The following is a 20,616-nucleotide window of genomic DNA, read 5'->3' as shown; positions in this document are numbered from 1 at the left end:
TTTTTCAAAAATCATTATATGGAAAACTTGTTTCTGGGGTGACAGACACAATAATGTGCTGTTCTTTGCAAGGCCACACCTGTGACATTTTTTATTTCAAAGCCTTAGAATAACAAAGCTGTCAGGTTCTATGAAAAAAGGCATAGCATACAAATGATCAAGTATTCAATATTAGATAAGAACAGATTCCTTTAAAGTGCTTTATCTGAAAAGGAAATTAAGTTAGTACATAAGTATTAACAATGTTCTGTTACATAATATTACATTACAATTTACATTAAACAAATTAGCACATTCAACCTGCAAGATATTAAGTTTTTTGCTTGAAAGATTTGATTTTTTAAATAAAAAAAACAGTGGACAGTACTAAAGAACTTTGGGGAAACTACATAGCATTTAGTATATATATATATATATATATATATATATATATATATATATATATATATATATATATATATATATATATATAAAATATGATTTAGCTCAACATGTAGAAGAGTGCATGAAACAGTCACAAGGTTAGGTGGATCTGAGGCAAGCCAAATGTGTTTAACATTACAGTTGTCAAAATTTACATAAATCAGGTAAACACCAACCTGATCTTCAGCTCAGTAGTGTGCTTGTAGTTTTAGCCACTGGCTTTTGTGAAAGGCCTTTATGATTTCACCACAACCTTATATGCTTTTCATCCCACATTTGTGATACAGTGCACACAGTATGATATGAAACCCTCTTGAAAAACTCTCTGCCCAAGTTGGAGTCCCTCAAACGGACTTCTTCAAGGAGCTCAAGGACATTAAGATGCTGGGTTTCTCCTCAATGACACGGACCAGAAGGTTGTCTATATACTGCTCCAGTTCCACAATCTTAGAGTCCTTCTGAGAAAGCTGCTCCTTTTGCTTTTCCAACAAGCTGACAAGCTCTTCGTGGGTCAGCTGCGAGTAGGGTTCCGTCCCTTTAGCCTCTATGGCCTGCAAGAAACAACACAAGATTTGTAAAGCTGGCGTGCTTAAAGGTTGCTAATGCCAGTACTTAAAGTCTACATAAAACACTTTTTGCAAATCTCTTGTTTAGAGATTATTTACATTTAGATCTTAGGAACACAAAAAAAAAAAAAATCACATACCAATGCACACACATGCACACAGCATGACATCTTAAAAAAGCCATATTTCTATTCAATGCATGATAAAGGACTGATGTTTGTGTAAGAGTACAATAGTAGAGGAAGAAACAAGAGGAATACAGATCACGTTACCTTCATCTTGGCTTGCATGCCATCAATACTTATAGTGGATCTGGAATTGTCTTGTGTCTCTCTGAGATCTGGCGGCCTCTCAGTGGTGCTCAGGGGTTTCACTGCATGGGACCTGAAAAGGGAACAAAAGCTGTAAGTCCTAAAGACTGTTTCAAGACTGCAGGATTGGAATACAAAGCAGTCAATCAAAGGACCCTGCCAGAAGACAGTTTTCCATTGTTTTGAGAAACCCATTGTAAAAAGAAATGGTGAGGAATACTCCCTGTCCTGAATCTTTTGGCTTTAGAGAACATTGGAAAAAAGTTTTTGATGTGAAAACTCAATATAAATGCACAGCAGTATTCATTTTTGTATCTGTGTATTATCTAATACCACATTTAAAGTATTTTACAATAGAAGTGAGTAAATTAATGCTACATCAGTATCAGAGTTTGTCCTTTCAGATCACTCAGTGGCCATGTTCTCAATGCCTCTGGGCAGCCTGCAGAATTCTAGTTCTATGGATACAAGTACAGGTCCTATGTACTTCAGTGGGGAAAAACCAAAAAGACAATTTCCTAAAACAAAACCTTGAAACCTTTAGAAATCTCAAGAACTCCACATTTGAACTACAGGCAGCTAATGGGTACTTACCTTCACTATCTTCCACCACAGGGTTTCTATAGTAGCTTTACTGTATGGGCCTCACCTGCAGGATTTTAAGGCAGGACCATCTGTTCTTTCTCTTTCACTTCCATTATTTTGCCCAGCAACCGGCTGAACATCAATACATGACACTCTGGCCTGCAGAAGAGACTTGTTCCCTGTCCCGTGACCTGTTTCCAGTCTCACCGGATCATTCTCATTTTTTGCATGCATTGTCCCAAGAGCTTGGCTAGGGGTTGAGGATGAGTTTGCATGGGATGGGGGAAAACATAAGGTTGAAACGGCACTATTATTTGTTAACGTCTTGTCTTGAGCTTGCCTTTTGGGCCGACCAACTAGTACACCTGCTGGGTGATGGCTTGAGTTCTGGTCACCAATTGTTGCAGATTTTGGAGGAGGCAATGGGGCCCGACTCTTTTTGGAGACTCCTATCATTGCACCACTCTGAAGCTGGACATTTTCTACATTTGGGACTGGATCTAAGCTTGAATGAACATCTTCTCTATGAAAGTCTGGTTTATACTTTGCTGGTATTTCTTCTTGTCCAATTTCTCTTGAGGAAAGACTGTCGCTTAAAATCCAAATGCACAGGATCAGGTTTAGTGGAAGGCTCTTTAACTACAGGAAGGTCATCAAGCTTGCCAACTAACTTCACGTTGGTATTTTCAGTCAAATTTACATTATCAATTGCTTGGTTGTTGGGTTCAGGTTCAGACGCAGAACTCTCTATCAATTTTGCTAAGGGCTTTGCTGTTGCTGGCCCCTTGTTGTGTTTAGCGCTTTTTAACCCAACAGATATAAAAGGGTTGGCTTCTGCATCTATACTGGGTTGACTGAGTAAGATGTGGTAATCTGGTACTGCTTCTTGGCTCATCTTTGCTCATCTGTCCTTTCTCCTGGAAAACAAGTTTTCTCCATTCTCCAGTATGCAATGAAGTGTTAGATTGGTCTGCATTTTCTGTGTACCATACTTCTTGCCTGTTCTTTGAGACATCTGGTGGTAAAGGCGTTGGGTTTTTCTCGTCATAAAAAGCAGACATCCAAGTCTACACTGTTCTCAGATGCTGTAGATGGAAACGTTTGTGTGGCTCCACTAATTGATGCACTTGGAAGGTCTCTTGAAGAAACATTTGGTTTTTCCATTCGAGTCTTGTTCTGGGAAGGCATTGGGGCATGTCATTTCTTCTGACTTTTCTGTACCATTTCCAAGACTGACAATGTTCTCCATGTTGCCACTAATGGCATCAGAGTCATCTAAGAACGGGTTGGTGTTTGGCACCGATGCTCAGGAAAAGAAGCTTCCAGAAACAGAATAACTGAAGGAGCAGTGTAATGAGAGGTAAGATTAAGTTTGAACAAACATGGGACAAATATCTAAATGTGTTGGTAAGCAAAGTGGGAATCATTTTGCTTTGTACCCTTTCTAAATCCCAACAGAACGACTTAAAGGTGAAGGGCACAATTTCTGCACCAAACAGAATTGCAAAAACAATCGACAAACAGGTTGTCCTGCCACAAACTAATGGCTGAGCTATTAAATGTAAAAAGCACAACAGACCCACAGTCAGTTGATTTACATGCGCAGTTATAATCGAGCTACAGTGGGTTTGTGTGTTGTTGGGCTAGTCTTCATCCGTCTATACATGAAAATATGCATAACTGAATATTTGAATGAAGGACGTCAAGACAGGTTAAATAAACATTGCACATCACCAGGGGTTAAATCGGTGCGGAACGGACCAGAACAGCGTTCCGTCACCTGCGATTTCAAAAAGAAAAACTGTCCAGTCTGTGTCGCATCGGAACCTGTCTGGAGCGGCACTTTAAGCGCACACTCTGCTCTGCTGCCCGCTTCAAGCAGTTTCACCAATGGGAAGAAATGCTCCATCCCCGAACCTGCTCATAGGGTTCCGCAGCCTCACAAATCCTAATTTAACCCTGCATGTCACCTGTTTTTCAGAACTCAAATACTAGAGGTCCAATTATTGTGAATACATGCTAGCTAGATGAAGCCAAGCTACAATTGCATTATCTAGGTTTGTTAGTCTGAATTTACAAAAATCAGACTGGTAGGATTAAAAAGAAAGACAACTTACTGATTTAGTCTGACTGAAATCAAACTTTTAAAGTGCAAGTAAACCTACTGATTGTTAGGGCTGGGTAACAGCAACCATATCACAATATGACATATATTGTGATACATTGGTCACGATTCAATATTAATGATACATTACAATATCATAATTATATCGCAATAAAAACAATTGAGAGAAACCCAGCATATCCGTGAGAGAAGAGTGAATAACATGGGTCCAGCTTCAGTCTGTTGCACCATAATTTATTAACACACTGAGAAACACGGATCTCAGAGTTTGCGCTTCTTTTGATGACCTGTTTCTTAATTATTTAAATGTTGCATGACACATATGAATACATAAATCAATAACAATATTGAAACCGAGATATAATTGAAGTATCGATACATGTATGATGAGATGTATAGTGATATATCGATATGTGACTGTATCGGCGCAGCCCTACTGAGTGTAAACACTTTTAAATTGTATGGGAGAAAGTAAAAAACAGAGAAATTACACACTTCACCTCTAAAATATTTAAGCACTTAAAAAACATTAAATTGTTTATTGAGGAACTCCACTTTAAATGCTGTCCTGAAGAGATAATAATAGGTTTAAAGCTATCCATGAAATAGGCTGTCTGCTTCCCTGTCTCCCTCCCCCACATCTCCTCCACATTCCAGAACCCATTTCATGAAGTCCTGAAGTTGTAATGGACAAACAGAACTGGTGTATAAGCTTTTTCATAGGAAAACAGATTCCAGCAGCTTCCCCTGGGCAGACCTCAGTCATAAACCACACTGAAGTTAACACAATGAGGGTTATAGGGCCTATAAATAAGTTAGCATTACTACATTTCAGCAGAAATAAACAGACAAGACCATGGTAGTAAAGACTGTTTATTCAGATCTAGGTATTTAATTTGGTTAAAGGTTATCACATTTAGCAGGTTTGATTACCATCCTCTGAAAATGTGATAGAGAAAGAGGAACAGAAGAGTAAGTGTGCTACACATGCAACAGTTTGTATTCACATGCTTCTTAAAACCAGCACTTTAGCTAACATTACTGTGATTCGTCCTTACTTGGAGTCCTTCAACAAGTTTTGCAAGCGCTGCTTCTCATGCCAAATATTTTCTTTGACATGTACAGACATGAGCTTGTACTTGCACATGAATACACACTGACACAGAGAACACTGCATATTTCATGACAGTGCAGAGTTCTCTTTTGGGACAGCATTAATGAGATGATCACGGCAGCGTGGTGTTACAAACCGTACGACACTGATATCTAGTTAGAATGAGCTCCGACACCGAAATGCATATTTCAGAGAAATTGACAGACATTTCCATGCCTGTAATATTCAAGCTGTGATCATAGGTCCCGGGTTTGCCTTCCAGCAGAATTGTTAACAAGGACATTTTTTTAGAATGATTTGAAACTACTATGAAAAATTATAAAAGCAAACACATTTGAGTTATGAAGGATGAAGGACTTGTTAGTGTTAGCCAGATGTCTCTCTCAAGTCACAAACTTCATGAAATACTTTTGTTTCCTTTGGGTTCTGATTTGATAAGCAGAGTGCTTTTGAAGTAACTGGTCATATTGCTGTCAAGTATCCCACAGAATCTCAAAATGCGCACATTTTATGTTTAATAAACTTTCCTTCATTGTTAGGCCAGAAACATACTATATAGAAGTACGCATACACAGATGCAAACACTTGGCCAAACGCATTGTCAGTGCACTGTCCAGTTAAACATACATAACGTGCGTTCTTGCATTACTGTGGCAGTAACAAACCTCAGTACTCAAAGGGGGGTGATACAGTTACCTTCAAAAGCCTGTGCCATTAAACTGGATGTGTAAGGATTCAGGCAAGTTGCTATGAATATACTGACTTTACTTGCTCAGCAATATTCTCTTTAAACGGTTGCTCCGCCATGACAGTATTTGGCTTGGAAAAAGGAAACTCAACACAGAAGCGGACAGTTCACACTGACATCCGCTATAGCACCCCTTCTGGCACCGTTGAGAATGCAACGTGTACTTGCGTTGTGTTACGAATTGCGTTCTTGATACATTTTAGAAAGCAACTACGCACAAAATTGAGCTTGTGTAACTAGAAGTGTCTGTGATCACGTACTTGTGTAGAGTATGTTTCGACCTTTAGTCTTTGTAGATGTCGTCATTGGGCATCATTCATGAAACACAAACAGAATGATTTTTTGCAAAACATTCATAAAACCATATGTAAATTGTTGCAATTGATTAAAAGCGACAACTATGTAAGAAGGGTTTTATGGGGGCCTGGGTAGCTCAGTGGTAAAATACGCTGGCTACCACCCCTGGAGTTTGCTAGTTTGAATCCCAGGGTGTGCTGAGTGACTCCAGCCAGGTCTCCAAATTGGCCCGGTTGCTAGGGTGGGTAGAGTCACATGGGGTACCCTCCTCATGGTCGCAATAATGTGGTTCATTCTCGGTGGGGCGCGTGGCGAGTTGAACGCGGATGCCGCGGTGGATGGCGTGAAGCCTCCTCACGCGCTATGTCTCCATGGCAACGCGCTCAACAAGCCACGTGATAAGATGCGCGGGTTGATGGTCTCAGACGCGGAGGCAACTGGGATTCATCCTCCGCCACCCGGATTGAGGCGAATCACTACGCGACCACGAGGACTTAAAAACGCACTGGGAATTGGGCATTCCAAATAAAAAAAATAAAAAAAAAAGTTTTATGAACGATTTACACAGAAATTAATTCTGGTTGTGTTTCACAAATGAGGCTCAATGAGCACATTTCTGAAAACGTACTTTACGGTGTTTTCATTTAGGGTACTGACCTTGGCTTTACTGCATATACTTTGGCTGAGCGACCATGAGCTTCAGGTTGAGGAATGGTGTGCTGCTCAAAAGTATTGGTGGAAATCTCATTGAATGAGAAGGTCTCTTCAAAGGGATTGGCAGAGGGGACATATTCTGAGCTATTCACCTCAGGTTTCTCTGCTTTCTTCACCGTATTCAATCTAGCACTCCTAGGCTTCACCTCTGGCTGCTTCTCAATGGTGTGGGGCTGTTCTTTCACCTTCTTTTGCTTCTCTTTTTCTTCTTTCTCTTGTCTGATTCTGTCTTGCTCTGCTTCTTTCTCTTTCAACTTCCTCTTCACTTCCTCCTCTGCCATCTTTCTCTCTTCTTCCTCTTTCCTTTTTCGCATTTCCTCTGCTTCCTTCTTTTCCTTCCCGAGTCTTTCCTCTTCTTCAGCATGTCTTCTTTCCATCTCGATCCTCCTAGTTTCCTCTTCCTTCCTCAGTCTTTTCTTCTCAAGCCTAGCTCTTTCCTCTTCCTCCACTCTCCTCCATTTCTCTTCCTCCAATCTGGCCTTTTCCTCTTCCTCCATTTTCTTCCTTTTCTCCACTTCACTCATTCTTGCATCAGCCCTGGTTCTCGCATCATAAGTCTGTTTTCGTTCTTCTTCCTCTCCAACTCTTTCCTGTTTCTTCTTTATTTTAACCATTTCCTCCTCAATCCTTTTCCTTTCCTCTTCTTTTCTCATCTCTTCTCTCCTGAGCTGCTCATTCTTTTCCTCCTCTAGCCTTTTTCTAACTTCCTTTTCCTGTTTCTTCTGTTCCTCTTGTTTTCCGCGCATCTCTTCCGCTGCATTTTCTTGAGTTTGCAGTTCTGAGGCGTTAAGAGAGTCCACTGAGGTGTTGGAGGTTTTTCTGCTGTGACCTCTGCGTAGGTCCTCCATGGATCCGTGGCCTGAGCTGTTCAGGCTGAAGGTGGAACCAGCCCTGGAGCCTCTGGTCTCCGGCTCTTCAGTGTAGACGTGACTACCGTTAATGCACACGTTGGTCTGCACAACGCCCTGTCCAAGAGAGCTGGCACTTTGGGACACCTTGCTGTCAGAGCTTGCAGTATGCTTATGTTTCAGAAATTTGAATTTCTTCTTACCTTTGAAAACAAAGAAAATCAACATATTACTATTACATGCATGCATACTTGCTGTAATACATATTATTGAACCTTTCAAAGTTATTGGAAAGGGATGCACTGATATTGAATTTTTTGCAGATAATAATTTTGTTTTATGTGATGTGATGGTTGATATGAAATAGTTTCAATCAGGAATTGTACATGAATTAGGTATCAAAACAATGTACTGTAGAAAAAACAATGACTAAATTTTTAATACTTTTGTATTCTGGCAAAGAAAAATAAGAGTTCACAGTTTGAGTTAAGGCCTGATATTATCTGCTTTCAATCATGAAAAAAAAAAAACACTAACATTAACAGATATGGTCACCAATATATCGGGCATCTCCAAAACACACATTTCTGGTCTCATTTTCACTTTTCATACTGACAATTAACATCACATTAAATATTTTTGAGGATTTTATAGTGTGATTCTAACAAAATCTACAGATATGGTCACTGATATATCCAGTGCATCCCTAACATTTAAAATATTACAGCAATGCATTATGTTGCAATACCTTCAGGAGATTCTATATTCAGGCCAGATGACCTGCTCAAACTGATGGCCGAATCTTTTTCAGGCAGTGTGGCGAGTGTGGACATGGACTGAGACATGTTACGGTGCAAACCCGACTTGGGTGCAAAGAGGGACTTCAGTTTATTTTTCTTTTTGGCTCCAGATGTGGCATTCGTTTCCTCTTCTCCCTCACTGTCGGTCAGTATATGGCTGACAGACGGCACTATAGCAGATGCAGAATCCGACATACCATCTTTCTTTTTCCCTTTCAGCTTGTCCTTGAGCTTCCCAAGTTTTGACCGTGACTTGTCCTGCCCAGAGAGGTCGAACATACTGGCCGTCATGTTGTTCTTCATGAACTGAATGTCCAGGTACACCTCACCTCTGTCTTTATCTGCCTTTCCCGTCTTGCCGACCAGCTTGAACCATCTGTTGAACACAAACAGCACAGCATGTTCAGTTTCAAGCAAATTGAATCAGAGAAAAGACAGCTGGTGGCAAAATTGAGATAAAGATGTGAGATTCCATGGAATGAGACCACGTTGTCTCATTTAGTTACACTTTGTAAACAAATGTTTCTAGTCTGATATTCACTGTAAATTAAAAATCCACTGTTTTTTTTTTATATTTCACCTGAAAATAAAAAAGCAGAAAGAAATTGTATTTGGCTAAAAAAAGACTATTTTAGTCTGACATGGCTCCATGGAAAAAAGTAGAGGAATAGTAAGACGCATGATGACAACATGTAGACTTCAGGTTTTGAAAAGCTTGCAGTTGAATGGAGTTGTGAGCATGGAGCATAGAAAAGCAGTTGAGACTTTCTGAATGCCACAATAAAGACGCTCACAGATTAGTTTGGCAGATTAGGGTCACAGAGTTTGATGGGAATATTTAAATTCACTAAAACTCAGTCAAACTGTTACATGTCTTCAAATGCAACTTTTATCATTGCTCGATAAAGCCATATAAAAATATGACACATCGTGCCTGATATTAGGCCTGGGCAATATATATGTCAGGAATATTCAGACTCAAAGATGGTGTTGAACCCAACGGCAAGAGTTTATTGCAACACAAACCAAACCAACAGATGAGTGGTAATCGAACGGATTGGTTCAGACGTGTAGAAAGGAGCAATGGAGAAGGACTGAGTTAATTCTGGATATGGATATTCTTAAGGTGGCGAACACACAGCTGGGTGCTTACGTAGGAGAGGATGATACAGGAATCGCTTCGAGTCTTGAGAGGAGGCTGTTTGGAGGAACAGGTAAGTGATTCTGTATTCTTTATCGAGACCAGACAATGACTGAAAGGAGAATAGGGTTTAAGTAGAGGAGCTGATTGACGCAGTGATGAGAGGCAGGTGCAGGTCATCAGTAATCAGGAGAGAGAGAGGGTTGAGTGAATGTGGCAGAAGGGACAGATGGATCCGTGACAATATAGTAGATATTCACAATTTATTTGCAATGATTTTGCTGGTGATACAAAATTAAGAAACATTGGCTACGCTTACATGCACACCAATACTCTGATTATTGCAGTAATCATAGTATATGAAATAATCAGATTGAGACATGATTTGGGCAATTCTCTTCAATCCCATTTACATGCTACTTGCAATTACTCTGATTATTCCTTGAGAAATGTGATATTTTAATGTTTTTTATGAAGATATATTTATAATTCTGTATTTTAAACTGCAGCTTGGCATAAAGAAAATCAGTCAGTCAGTTTGTGAGTCTGTTTGAATGACTGATTAAAAGAACTGGTTCATAAAAGTAATTTGTTTGTGAATCAGAATGCAAACGCTGGATGTTGTGTTCCACCCGTGAGGACAATCTCAATAGAAAGACATGTTTCCTTACCATTATTTTGTGGTATATGGTCTTTTAATCTCACCAACAATCAATTTAGACAGCAAATGTACATTTACAATTTGGGAAAATATACTTTCTTTTGCCGTGGGGCTGTATGATCCCTGCCATCCACCTACGTCTCAAAGACAGTAACATTTAGGCCTACCCTGTTCTTTAGCACTGTAGCCACTGTACATCTACGTCAGAGGAAAACATACAGGACAGCCTTGAAAATGTCACTTGACATGAGTTATGAATCATATGATGGATCTGTTTTGAACTGAAGGATTACAACAAGCAGACTTTTTGCAATTTGACGACATTGTGATTTGACTGGATGTATTAGACATTAAAGGAATATTCCGGGTTCAGCTCAATCGACAGCATTTGTAGCATAAATGTTGATTACCACACAAAATAATTTTGACTTGTCCCGCTTTTATTTAAAAAAAGAAAACAAAATCTTGGTTACAGTGAGGCACTTACAATGGAAGTCAATGGGGCCAATCCATTACCATTAAAATACTCAGTGTTTCAAATGTAAAGCCAAAAGATGTAAGCTATTTGTAAGTTAACATGATTTTAGTTAAACCTTTTCTGTGAAAAATTTAAATTATATCCAAAGTTTGATACCATGATGACATAATCTCGCAAAAACAACGATTCAAGTTGACAAGTCGAAATACATTTTTGTGGTAGTCAACATTATACCACAAATGCTGTCGATTGAGCTGAACTTGTATTGAGCCCGGATCATTCCTTTAAACTAAAACAGGGATCACTTCTCACAAAATTTTGACCAATTAATTTTCATTTCATTTCTTTAATAACATAACATAAAACATAATAGAACAGAACATATAACATAACATAATATTTGAGGGGAATTTTTTTTATATAAATTTTAAACAGGGTGTAAAACAGCAGACTTTGTTTTTTGCATTTTCACCACTTATTTTGTGGGGAAATCTGCTCAGTTCTGTAGAATGGATTTATATATTGTAAAATGTGTTAAAGTGGCCTCAGCATACTACACTCTTATTGCTATCACTTTTGTGCCCGTAAATAGTAAAAGCTGCTAAACCACATTTCCTTGCGCTAATTACAAATAGACAACTGAATTGGTATTGTACAGCCAGGGAGGTGCACATTTGACAGCTTTGAATGTTTTGTTAAAAGGTCAATGTGTTGTTGCAGTTGTTCTAACAACACCTCAACACACCCATTGAAACACGTTGTACAAAACGCAATCAGCTCCTGACATGATGTCATTCAGAACGCTGTGAGTTGCAGCTACAAAAAAAGGAAGATCAGAGAAGTTGCATGACAGTTCTCATTAGCTGAGGTGAAGTTACGACACCTCCACAGGGCGCTGCCTACTTTAAAGGGATAGTTCATCCAAAAACAAAAAAAATCTGTCATCAATCTGGCCTCTCGTACCTTACAATGTAGTCACAAAATATTTGCTTGATTAACTCTAAAGCTCACCGAATTTGTTTTAGATCATTAGACATGACGGTGCTTGGAAGACATTCTGAAACCAGTATCCAGGAGGTACTGTACCTTCACACACAAAACACTATCTATTTATGAATTGACTAGCAGCAAGTCAGCTAAAGCTCTTAACAAGTGCCCATTCACCCCTTAGAAGATTCCTCCATAACAGCTATGCCCTGACAGGAAGATGAATCAGCACTGGATCTCTCATTGTTCCAGTTTCTCTGAGCAGCTCGACTTCCTGCATGTGCCAGTGCGCTGATAAGGCCGTTGTATGACAGGAGTCCCTTATCACGTGCAGCAGTGCAGGAGTCACACTCACCCGCTCGACTGTGATGGAGTTTGTGAAGTTTCATTACACTTTTCAGTTTGCTGTTAGATATTCAACAAATCCTCTCTAATCCGAAGCGAATTGGACACATTTTCTAGAGGTGACCTAAAAAAAACCTTTTAATTTGGCCCTCTGGAGCTTAATCTAGCTTAGTATTTAGCTGATAGCCTACTTCCCACGAGCAGAAAATTTGTTTTGATAACATACCAGATTCAACATAATTATTTCCTCAAGTATTTACATGATTGCTGAGGGAAAAGGCACCGTAGAAATTTAAAACTATACAAAATGGGTAATATTTGTACGTTTATATGCACACCAATGCGCTGATAACCCCCAAAATTCTGCTTATTTAAAAAAATCTGACAAAGCAAGAAACCGCATTAACATGAGATTTTAAATAATCAAGTTATTCTGTGCTTTTGATGTCTAACCGTGAAGAGGCACAACATTTACATACATTGGATAAGCCGGTAAGAACGGCGGTAAAGATGTTTACATGCAACGTGAAATCAGGGTAATGGGCAAAAAGCTACCCATGTCAATCTGATTATTCTTAAGCCTTTTGTGGCCTTACACTAATAAATGCATTTAAGTGACCACAAACATTTTAGGCTTATTAAGTATGATTGGTGTAAGAACATGCATGTAAACAAGCTCACTGTTAACTACCAAAAAAATCAGCATGTAAAAAAAAAAAAAAAAAGACGGACAATGTAAGAAATCGGTATTCACATGGCATTTCAAATCATCCAATTATTCCCTTCTTTTCACATCAAAATGTAAACAGGCATGCGTGCAACACTTGCATACATTGGATAAGCTGGTAAGAAAGCCGGTAAAGGTATTTACATGCAGAGCGAAATCAGAAAAATTGCCAAAAATCTACCTGTTTATTGGTTTATACTTAAACCGTGTATGATCTTAACCCAACAAAGAAAAGCTGTTTAAGGCGTTTCCACGAACGCACGCCTTGCTGGCATATTAAGCATAATCAGTCTAAGATTGTGCATGTAAACACGCTCATTGTTTTTAAAAACAGAATAGACTTAATACATTGGCCAGGCAGCCACCATATTGATTATCTTCTGTAATATACAACAAAAACAAAAAAAATCATTAGCTACCATTATTAGACAAAATTTCTACATAGGTTCATCCCTAATACCAGTCATATGGTGCCCAGAAAATACTTATCACAAACCAAGCAAGAACACAAGAACGATTAAGAATGTGGAACAAAAGATTGTAAAAAAACAGCCAGAACTTTGGTAGTTGACAGTCGGAGCAGACTGACTAGAAGAAATAGTCTCTGTGTCAAAGTGTCAATGCACGAGTTTACAGAAAAAGATTCAGTATTTGCATGAGGCATTTAGCATTGTTTAGGCACATCATTTGAACCAAGACATCCCCAGAGTGGCTGTGAGAGGGAAAGCATGAACCTGGAAGTCAAAATCAGCTGACAAGCCTTGACTAAGTTATGCCACACTAACAGAAACACTGAGATAACAGACTCCGCCTGTGACGTATGTCAAGGCCTGAGAGAGAACTAGGCACAAACAGAACAATCATAAAAAACGGATGTTGGATCTCAATCCTTCTCCAAATAGCCTACTGTTTTTAACAGCTACTGTAAACAAAGCACAAATAGAGTATGGGTCAAATCAAGTGTAAACACATAATTGTAACATTTTATGTTTGCTAAAGAAAATTTGTGGTTTGCACATGCAAAAGTTGCCACCACGATTCTAGAGTATGTTGGTGGTTACCAGGGCATGCTATGCAGTTCCTAAGGTGTTTCAAACACATTGCTATGTAGTTGTTGGGGTGTTCTGGGTGGTTGCAAGTGCTTGCTCACTGGCCCAAAGGGTCAAAGTTTAAAGTGCCCACCTTTAGCCTAAATTAATTCTAGGCTGCCTTTATGTGCTTTTTTTGAGCTTCAACGTTTTGTTCACCATTCATTTGCATTGTATGGACCTACAGAGCTGAGATATTCTTCTACAAATCTGCGTTTATGTTCTACAGAAGAAATAAAGTCACAAACATCATGGATGACATGCGGGTGAGTAAATGATGAGAAAATTTTCATTTTTGGGTGAACTATCCCTTTAAGGGGGGGGGGGGAATAGCATGCCACCAAACTAAAGGTGACCTTCTAGCAAGAATACCCTCTTGACACCAACCACAAGACATGCATTGTTATACACACCCCGATAGATCAAACTTCAAATAATCAAGAGAATAGATGTTTACAAGGAACTTCAAGGTCCACTTTCATGTGAGAGTCAGCTTACTTAAAGGGATAGTTCACCCCAAAATGTAAATTCTGTCATCATTTACTCACCCTCATGTTGTTTTAAACTTGTGACATAGAACAAAAAAAGGAGATGTTAAGCAAAATATTTGGGGCTAACAGACATAGTTACCATTCACTTTTTATTGCATCTTTTTCCAAACAATGTAAGTAAATTGTGACTGAGACTTAATCTGCCTAACATCTCGTTTTCTGTTCCATGGAATAAAGAAAGTCATATGGGTACGAAACAAGCATGAAGGTGAGTAAATGACAGAAATTTCATTTTTGCGTGAACTATCCTTTTAAAGAGACAGAGTTAGTTACCTGTTCCTCTGACCCAGGGCAACAGCAACCCACACTTACAGAGGACAAGATATGGCTTACTTAGCATAACAAGCATTTGAATGTACAGTATTTGTGCTCTATCACATGACAACAGGAAATGTCTCAACCAGACCCTAGAGAACCCAACGGTACAAGAGGGAAGCAGTTGAAAGGCCTAGTTAATTAGAAAACTACTTTCATTCAGAGTCAACAGTGAGCTAAACTTGCAGTGCAAAGCAATTATTCGGCAGAAGGACTTTGATAATGAATTAGATCTCGTAATGAAAATAACTAAGCAAGCTGAAATCCAAAGCTTTCAGAATTCACACACAAACAATGAAGTCATTCATAGAGCAGGTGTAGAAAATACAAGCTCTTTAAAACTAGACTTTAAATTCAAGATCAGAATGTTGTGATGGCTTTAGATGTAACTTTCCTTCCAAATTAGGGACTGACAGCTTCAGTAACCATTCACTTTAAGTATATGGTAACTGAGGCTGTTCCACATAAAAAAGGAACCATTTTTGAACCATCCCTTTACAGAAGCACCACCACATTTAGTAGAACAGTTTTGCCATGTTAATGGCACTTCTATCATAATATGTAAACAATTCTAATAAAATGAAACATCAATCCTTTAAGCATCAATACGATCATACTGAAACTATTGACTGGATGGAATCTCTTTTTTTTCCCTTCTTATTAGAATTTTTGTTGAATGCCATTTGCATTCCACTATGAATTATGATATGGGCTCAAGACAACCTTGTAATCCATAAGAACAGTTCCTCTGAAACTATCAAAAATGCAATTCTGACTCATTCATGGAGGCCTGTGATGTGGCATTTTGGAAAAGTCTCACCCAGTTCTCTTCAGACCACTGTGACCAAGCACAAGGGAATTTAATGTCGAACTCAATATTTGCACATAAGGGAGGCTTGACTCCATCCATCACCCCTTAAGTAACCTTGTGAAATACCATTCCAACACTAACAACAGGCTGAAAATGTGTAATGTACTTGAGAAGGGCTTCGTTTGACGGAAGGGGCCCAAGTATACTCTCTCTGCAACAGATCGACATGTTAAGATGTCTTATTAAAGGCTAACCATACAGTGGCCTCCAAATGTATTTGATTACACACACACAAAAAAAAGGTTGAATTTAATTTCATTAGATTAATAGAATATTAAACCAAGTGGCATCTGTAAAAAAAAAAAAATATCAAAACTAACTGCACTGTTCTGAGCCAGTTTTGCTATTGACCCTTAAACGTCCGGGTTTTGGAACGTGGGTAAACTTCAACAGCGGTGAATGAATCGGAAAGCGCGGCAAATATAATTTTTGCTTACCCATTTGCTCCAACATCAAAAGAAAAACACCGCTATTACATTTCCACAACTTTCCAAATTAAGAAAAAAATTCAGAGCAATATATTACAACAGTCAGAAGAGAGACTCACTCTCTCAGCTGTGTTAGAAACCTCCTCGGATCTGTAGTAACTTAATTTTTTAAAACTAATTCCACACTAATGTTACACAAAGTACAATGTTATACATTTACACCAAAAAAATTGCAAAAAATAAATACATTTTTTTTAAAAAGTCTGCTGGATTGATGCTGCTAGAAAAGGCGTGAACGTGTCATCACAGTCTGTGAAAAAGGTCCATAACTTTTATCCAAGTGGTCACATTTTCAGAAGATGTATGAAGCTAGTTGGTCAGATGTCCAGCAGAATAACAAGTTTTGTTATGGACAAGTTACACTAACATTTGACAACAAAACAAGTGTCTAAATATATTTTTTTTAGCGCTATACAAATTGTTTTATCATTCAAAAACTAACAAGTTGAAATTGAATAGTAAAATTGTGCAAATCTTTTGCTTGAAAAGTGCTTGCGCTCTCTTCCTTTAAAATAAAAGCTACTTACTCTCTGTGTGTGTGTGTGTGTGTGTGTGTGTGTGTGTATATATAACTCAGCAAAAAAAGAAACGTCCTCTCACTTTCAACTGCTTTTATTTTCAGCAAACTTAACATGTGTAAATATTTGTATGAACATAAAAAGATTCAACAACTAAGACATAAACTGGACAAGTTTCACAGACATGTGACTAACAGAAATGGAATAATGTGTCCCTGAACAAAGGGGGGTCAAAATCAAAAGTAACAGTCAGTATCTGGTGTGGCCACCAGCTGCATTAAGTATTGCAGTGCATCTCCTCCTCATGGACTGCACAAGATTTGCCAGTTCTTGCTGTGAGATGTTACCCCTCTCCTCCACCAAGGCACTTGCAAGTTCCCGGACATTTCTGGGGGGAATGGCCATAGCCCTCACCCTCCGATCCAACAGGTCCCAGACATGCTCAATGGGATTGAGATCCGAGCTCTTTGCTGGCCATGGCACAACACTGACATTCCTGTCTTGCAGGAAATCACTCACAGAACGAGCAGTATGGCTGGTGGCATTGTCATGCTGGAGGGTCATGTCATGATGAGCCTGCAGGAAGGGTACCACATGAGGGAGTACTGATACTATGATACTATACTAAATATTAAATATAGATCATATATTTTCATATTATGTATATTAATATTATAATTTTATATAATTATATTATTATTGTTTTGTATATTATTACAAAACACTTTAAATTGACTTATTCAGATGGCAGAGAAAATACCTGTATATGTCAGATGGAGCTCAAGAGAGGTGGAGATAAGAGATATAACAGGTGTAACTCTGCAGCTGAGTAGTTCTGTTAGCTTTACAATTATTGTCAAAGGTAATGTGAAATAATGAAGCACCAAGATTTGAAAGGCGTCAAAAGACCGCTCCAACCTCGTGCACTTGCAAATTGTAACGCTGACAGCTTTGTCGATTACAAGCAGGAGCAACAGTGCTAGCGCAGCGCTCGCTTACAGAGATGCACAATAAGGCCATTTTCATTTCCGATTAACGGGTTTATGAAGGTTTATACATGTGTAACATCGTAAGATCAGTAAAAATGCGCTTCCCTGCACGCGCTCACACTAAACTCAAGCGTCAGCTGCTAAATGACGGATGCACGAGAGAGAGAAAGAGAGAGATGATTTGACTCACGCAGATTCTGCTGTTTTAAACGTCTCCTCTATTCACGCCGCAAAATTTAAGACCTCAGCAAACTAAATTTAAGACCTCTTGTAATTTATTTAAGATATTTAAGACTTTTTATGGCCTTAAATTTTAAAAAAGTTAATTTAAGACTTTTTAAGACTTAAGGACCCGCGGAAACCCTGATAAACTATGTTAACTGTGCCTTTAAGCAGCTTGGAAAATTCCAGAAAATTATGTCAAGGTTTAGGCAATTAACAAATTAATTGGAGTCAATTGGAGGTGTACCTGTGGATGTATTTGAAGGCCTACCTTCAAACTCAGTGCCTCTTTGCTTGATGTCATGGGAAAATCAAAACAAATCAGCCAAGACCTCAGAAAAAAAGAAAAAAAAAAAATCCACAAGTCTGGTTCATCCTTGGGAGCAATTTCCAAACGCCTGAAGGTACCACATTCATCTGTACAAACAATAGTACGCAAGTATAAACACCATGGGACTACGCATCGATCATACCGCTCAGGAAGGAGACGCATTCTGTTTTGAGAGATGAACGTAGTTTGGAACGAAAAGTGAAAATCAATCCCAGAACAACAGCAAAGGACCTTGTGAAGATGCTGGAGGACACAGGTAGACAAGTATCTATATCCACAGTAAAACGAGTCCTATATCGACATAACATGAAAGGCTGCTCGGCAAGGAAGAAGCCAATGTTTTAAAACCACCATAAAAAAGCTAGACTACAGTTTGCAAGTGCACATGGGGACAAAGATCTTACTTTTTGGAGAAATGTCCTCTGGTCTGATGAAACAAAAATGTAACTGTTTGGCCACAATGACCATCGTTATGTTTGGAGGAAAAAGGGTGAGCCTTGCAAGCCGAAGAACACCATCCCAACCATGAAGCATGGGGGAGGCAGCATCATGTTGTGGGGGTGCTTTGCTGCAGGAGGGACTAGTGCACTTCACAAAATAGATGGCATCATGAGGAAGGAAAATTATGTGGATATATTGAAGTAACATCTCAAGACATCAGCCAGGAAGTTAAAGCTCAGTTGCAAATGGGTCTTCCAAATGGACAATGACCCCAAGCATACCACCAAAGTTGTGGCAAAATGGCTTAATGACAACAAAGTCAAGGTATTGGAGTGGCCATCACAAATCCCTGACCTCAATCCAAGAGAAAATTTGTGGGCAGAACTGAAGCGTGTGCGAGCAAGGAGGCCTACAAACCTAATTCAGTTACACCAGTTCTGTCTGGAGGAATGGGCCAAAATTCCAGCAACTTATTGTGAGAAGCTTGTGGAAGGCTACCCAAAATGTTTGACACAAGTTAAACAATTTAAAGGCAATGCTACCAAATACTAACAAAGTGTATGTTAACTTCTGACCCACTGGGAATGTGTTGAAAGAAATAAAAGCTTAAATAAATCATTATCTCTCAAATTTCACATTCTTAAAATAAAGTAGTGATCTTAACTGGCCTAAGACAGGGAATGTTTTCTATTATTAAATATCAGGAATTGTGAAAAAATGAGTTTAAATGTATTTGGCTAAGGTGTATGTAAACTTCTGACTTGAACTGTATATATATATATATATACACACTATATTTGTAAACACACACACACACACACACACACAGTGTATATAGACAGAGAGAGAGAGAGACTTCAATTTATTTATTATTAAAGTTTCTTGTTATATTCAACGTTATAAACTCACCCTGTTTTATTACGGGATTTATTGTCGTGGAGTTCCAGGAGGTTTATAGTCGCTTGCCCGAGCGTTTTGTCGGGTCCCATCAGAGCCCGGTGCATCACGCACACCTGTAAGGTACAGCGCTCCACGTTGCTGGTGTGAAAGAGCGGCAGGTCGAACGTGGCCTCCTCTTTCCACACCGGCGCGACGCACTTCTCCGCCACCGACGTGGAGAACTTCTCCTTGGCCACCAGCATGATAGCGTACGCGTCGTTGGTGCCATTTTTCCCCTTGATCCGCAACCCCCTCGCCTGGAGCACCGTTACCTGCACGCTGGTTGGGTACCACTGCAGGCTTTGCTCTGCTAAAGACATTTCGGTACAAACCCAACGAGTTTCAGTTGGGATTCAAACTCAACAGGACGCACAAGACGTCTTGACTAAAGGGAAGTTACTGTTTCGCTGGAAAAGTTTCACCTTGTCTAGTGAAGCAACAATTTGAAGGCACGCCTATACTTCTGTTCACTGATGGAGCAACAGGGCGTGTGGGCGTGGTCTAATGGGTGACGTAATTATATTGCTACATTGGGCGTGGACAGAGGTGGAGATTGACTAATAATAATAAAGAAATTACTCATTTGTGTTTTGTTTGTAATATTGTTAAATATTTATTTGGGCAAAACTTAAAGATATATTCCGGTTCAATACAAGTTAGGCTCAAGCGACAGTATTTATGTTATAATGTTGATTATCACAAAATATAATTTCGACACGCACCTCCTTTTCTTTAAAAATAGTAAAAATCGAGTTTACAGTGAGGCACGTACAATGGAAGTGAATGGGACCAATTTTTGGAGGGTTTAAAAGCAGAAATGTGAAGTTTATAATTTTACAAAAGCACTTTAATTCCTTTGTATTATTACATGTATTATTTGAAATGTAAAGTTGTTTAAATCACCGTTTTTACAGTAATTGTAGGGTTTTAGCGCTTACAGCGTTATGACGTCATGGCAACAAAGTGGTAAAATTGGGTATAACTTTGCACAGA

General features: G+C 39.0%; 1 protein-coding gene across 1 annotated transcript; it reads right to left on the bottom strand.

The window, feature by feature from the left end:
• Positions 1-61: 61 nt before the first annotated feature.
• On the bottom strand, positions 62-20,072 carry LOC127432477 (rab11 family-interacting protein 1-like). Its single transcript, XM_051683590.1, has 5 exons — positions 19,594-20,072; positions 8,480-8,907; positions 6,827-7,934; positions 1,262-1,373; positions 62-974 (listed from the first exon to the last, which is right to left on the bottom strand). Exons 1-5 carry the CDS (start codon positions 19,941-19,943, stop codon positions 768-770), a joined length of 2,205 nt encoding a protein of 734 aa, XP_051539550.1. The 5' UTR covers positions 19,944-20,072; the 3' UTR covers positions 62-767.
• Positions 20,073-20,616: the final 544 nt, after the last annotated feature.

The sequence above is a fragment of the Myxocyprinus asiaticus genome, chromosome 42 (assembly GCF_019703515.2).
Source record: "Myxocyprinus asiaticus isolate MX2 ecotype Aquarium Trade chromosome 42, UBuf_Myxa_2, whole genome shotgun sequence".
Lineage (NCBI taxonomy): Eukaryota > Metazoa > Chordata > Actinopteri > Cypriniformes > Catostomidae > Myxocyprinus > Myxocyprinus asiaticus.
Note: the sequence above shows the minus strand (reverse complement) of the source record. Positions and strands in the feature narration are given on the sequence as shown.

What these genes read in the sequence shown, in the direction of transcription:
- LOC127432477 (XM_051683590.1), bottom strand. Translation starts at nt 19,943, where the DNA reads ATGTCTTTAGCAGAGCAAAGCCTGCAGTGGTACCCAACCAGCGTGCAG. An exon ending in AAATCCCGTAATAAAACAGG is followed by an intron (nt 8,908 to 19,593) that starts GTGAGTTTATAA and finishes TGTGTTCAACAG; the next exon opens with ATGGTTCAAGCTGGTCGGCA. An exon ending in GTATATGCAGTAAAGCCAAG is followed by an intron (nt 1,374 to 6,826) that starts GTCAGTACCCTA and finishes TTCCCTTTTCAG; the next exon opens with GTCCCATGCAGTGAAACCCC.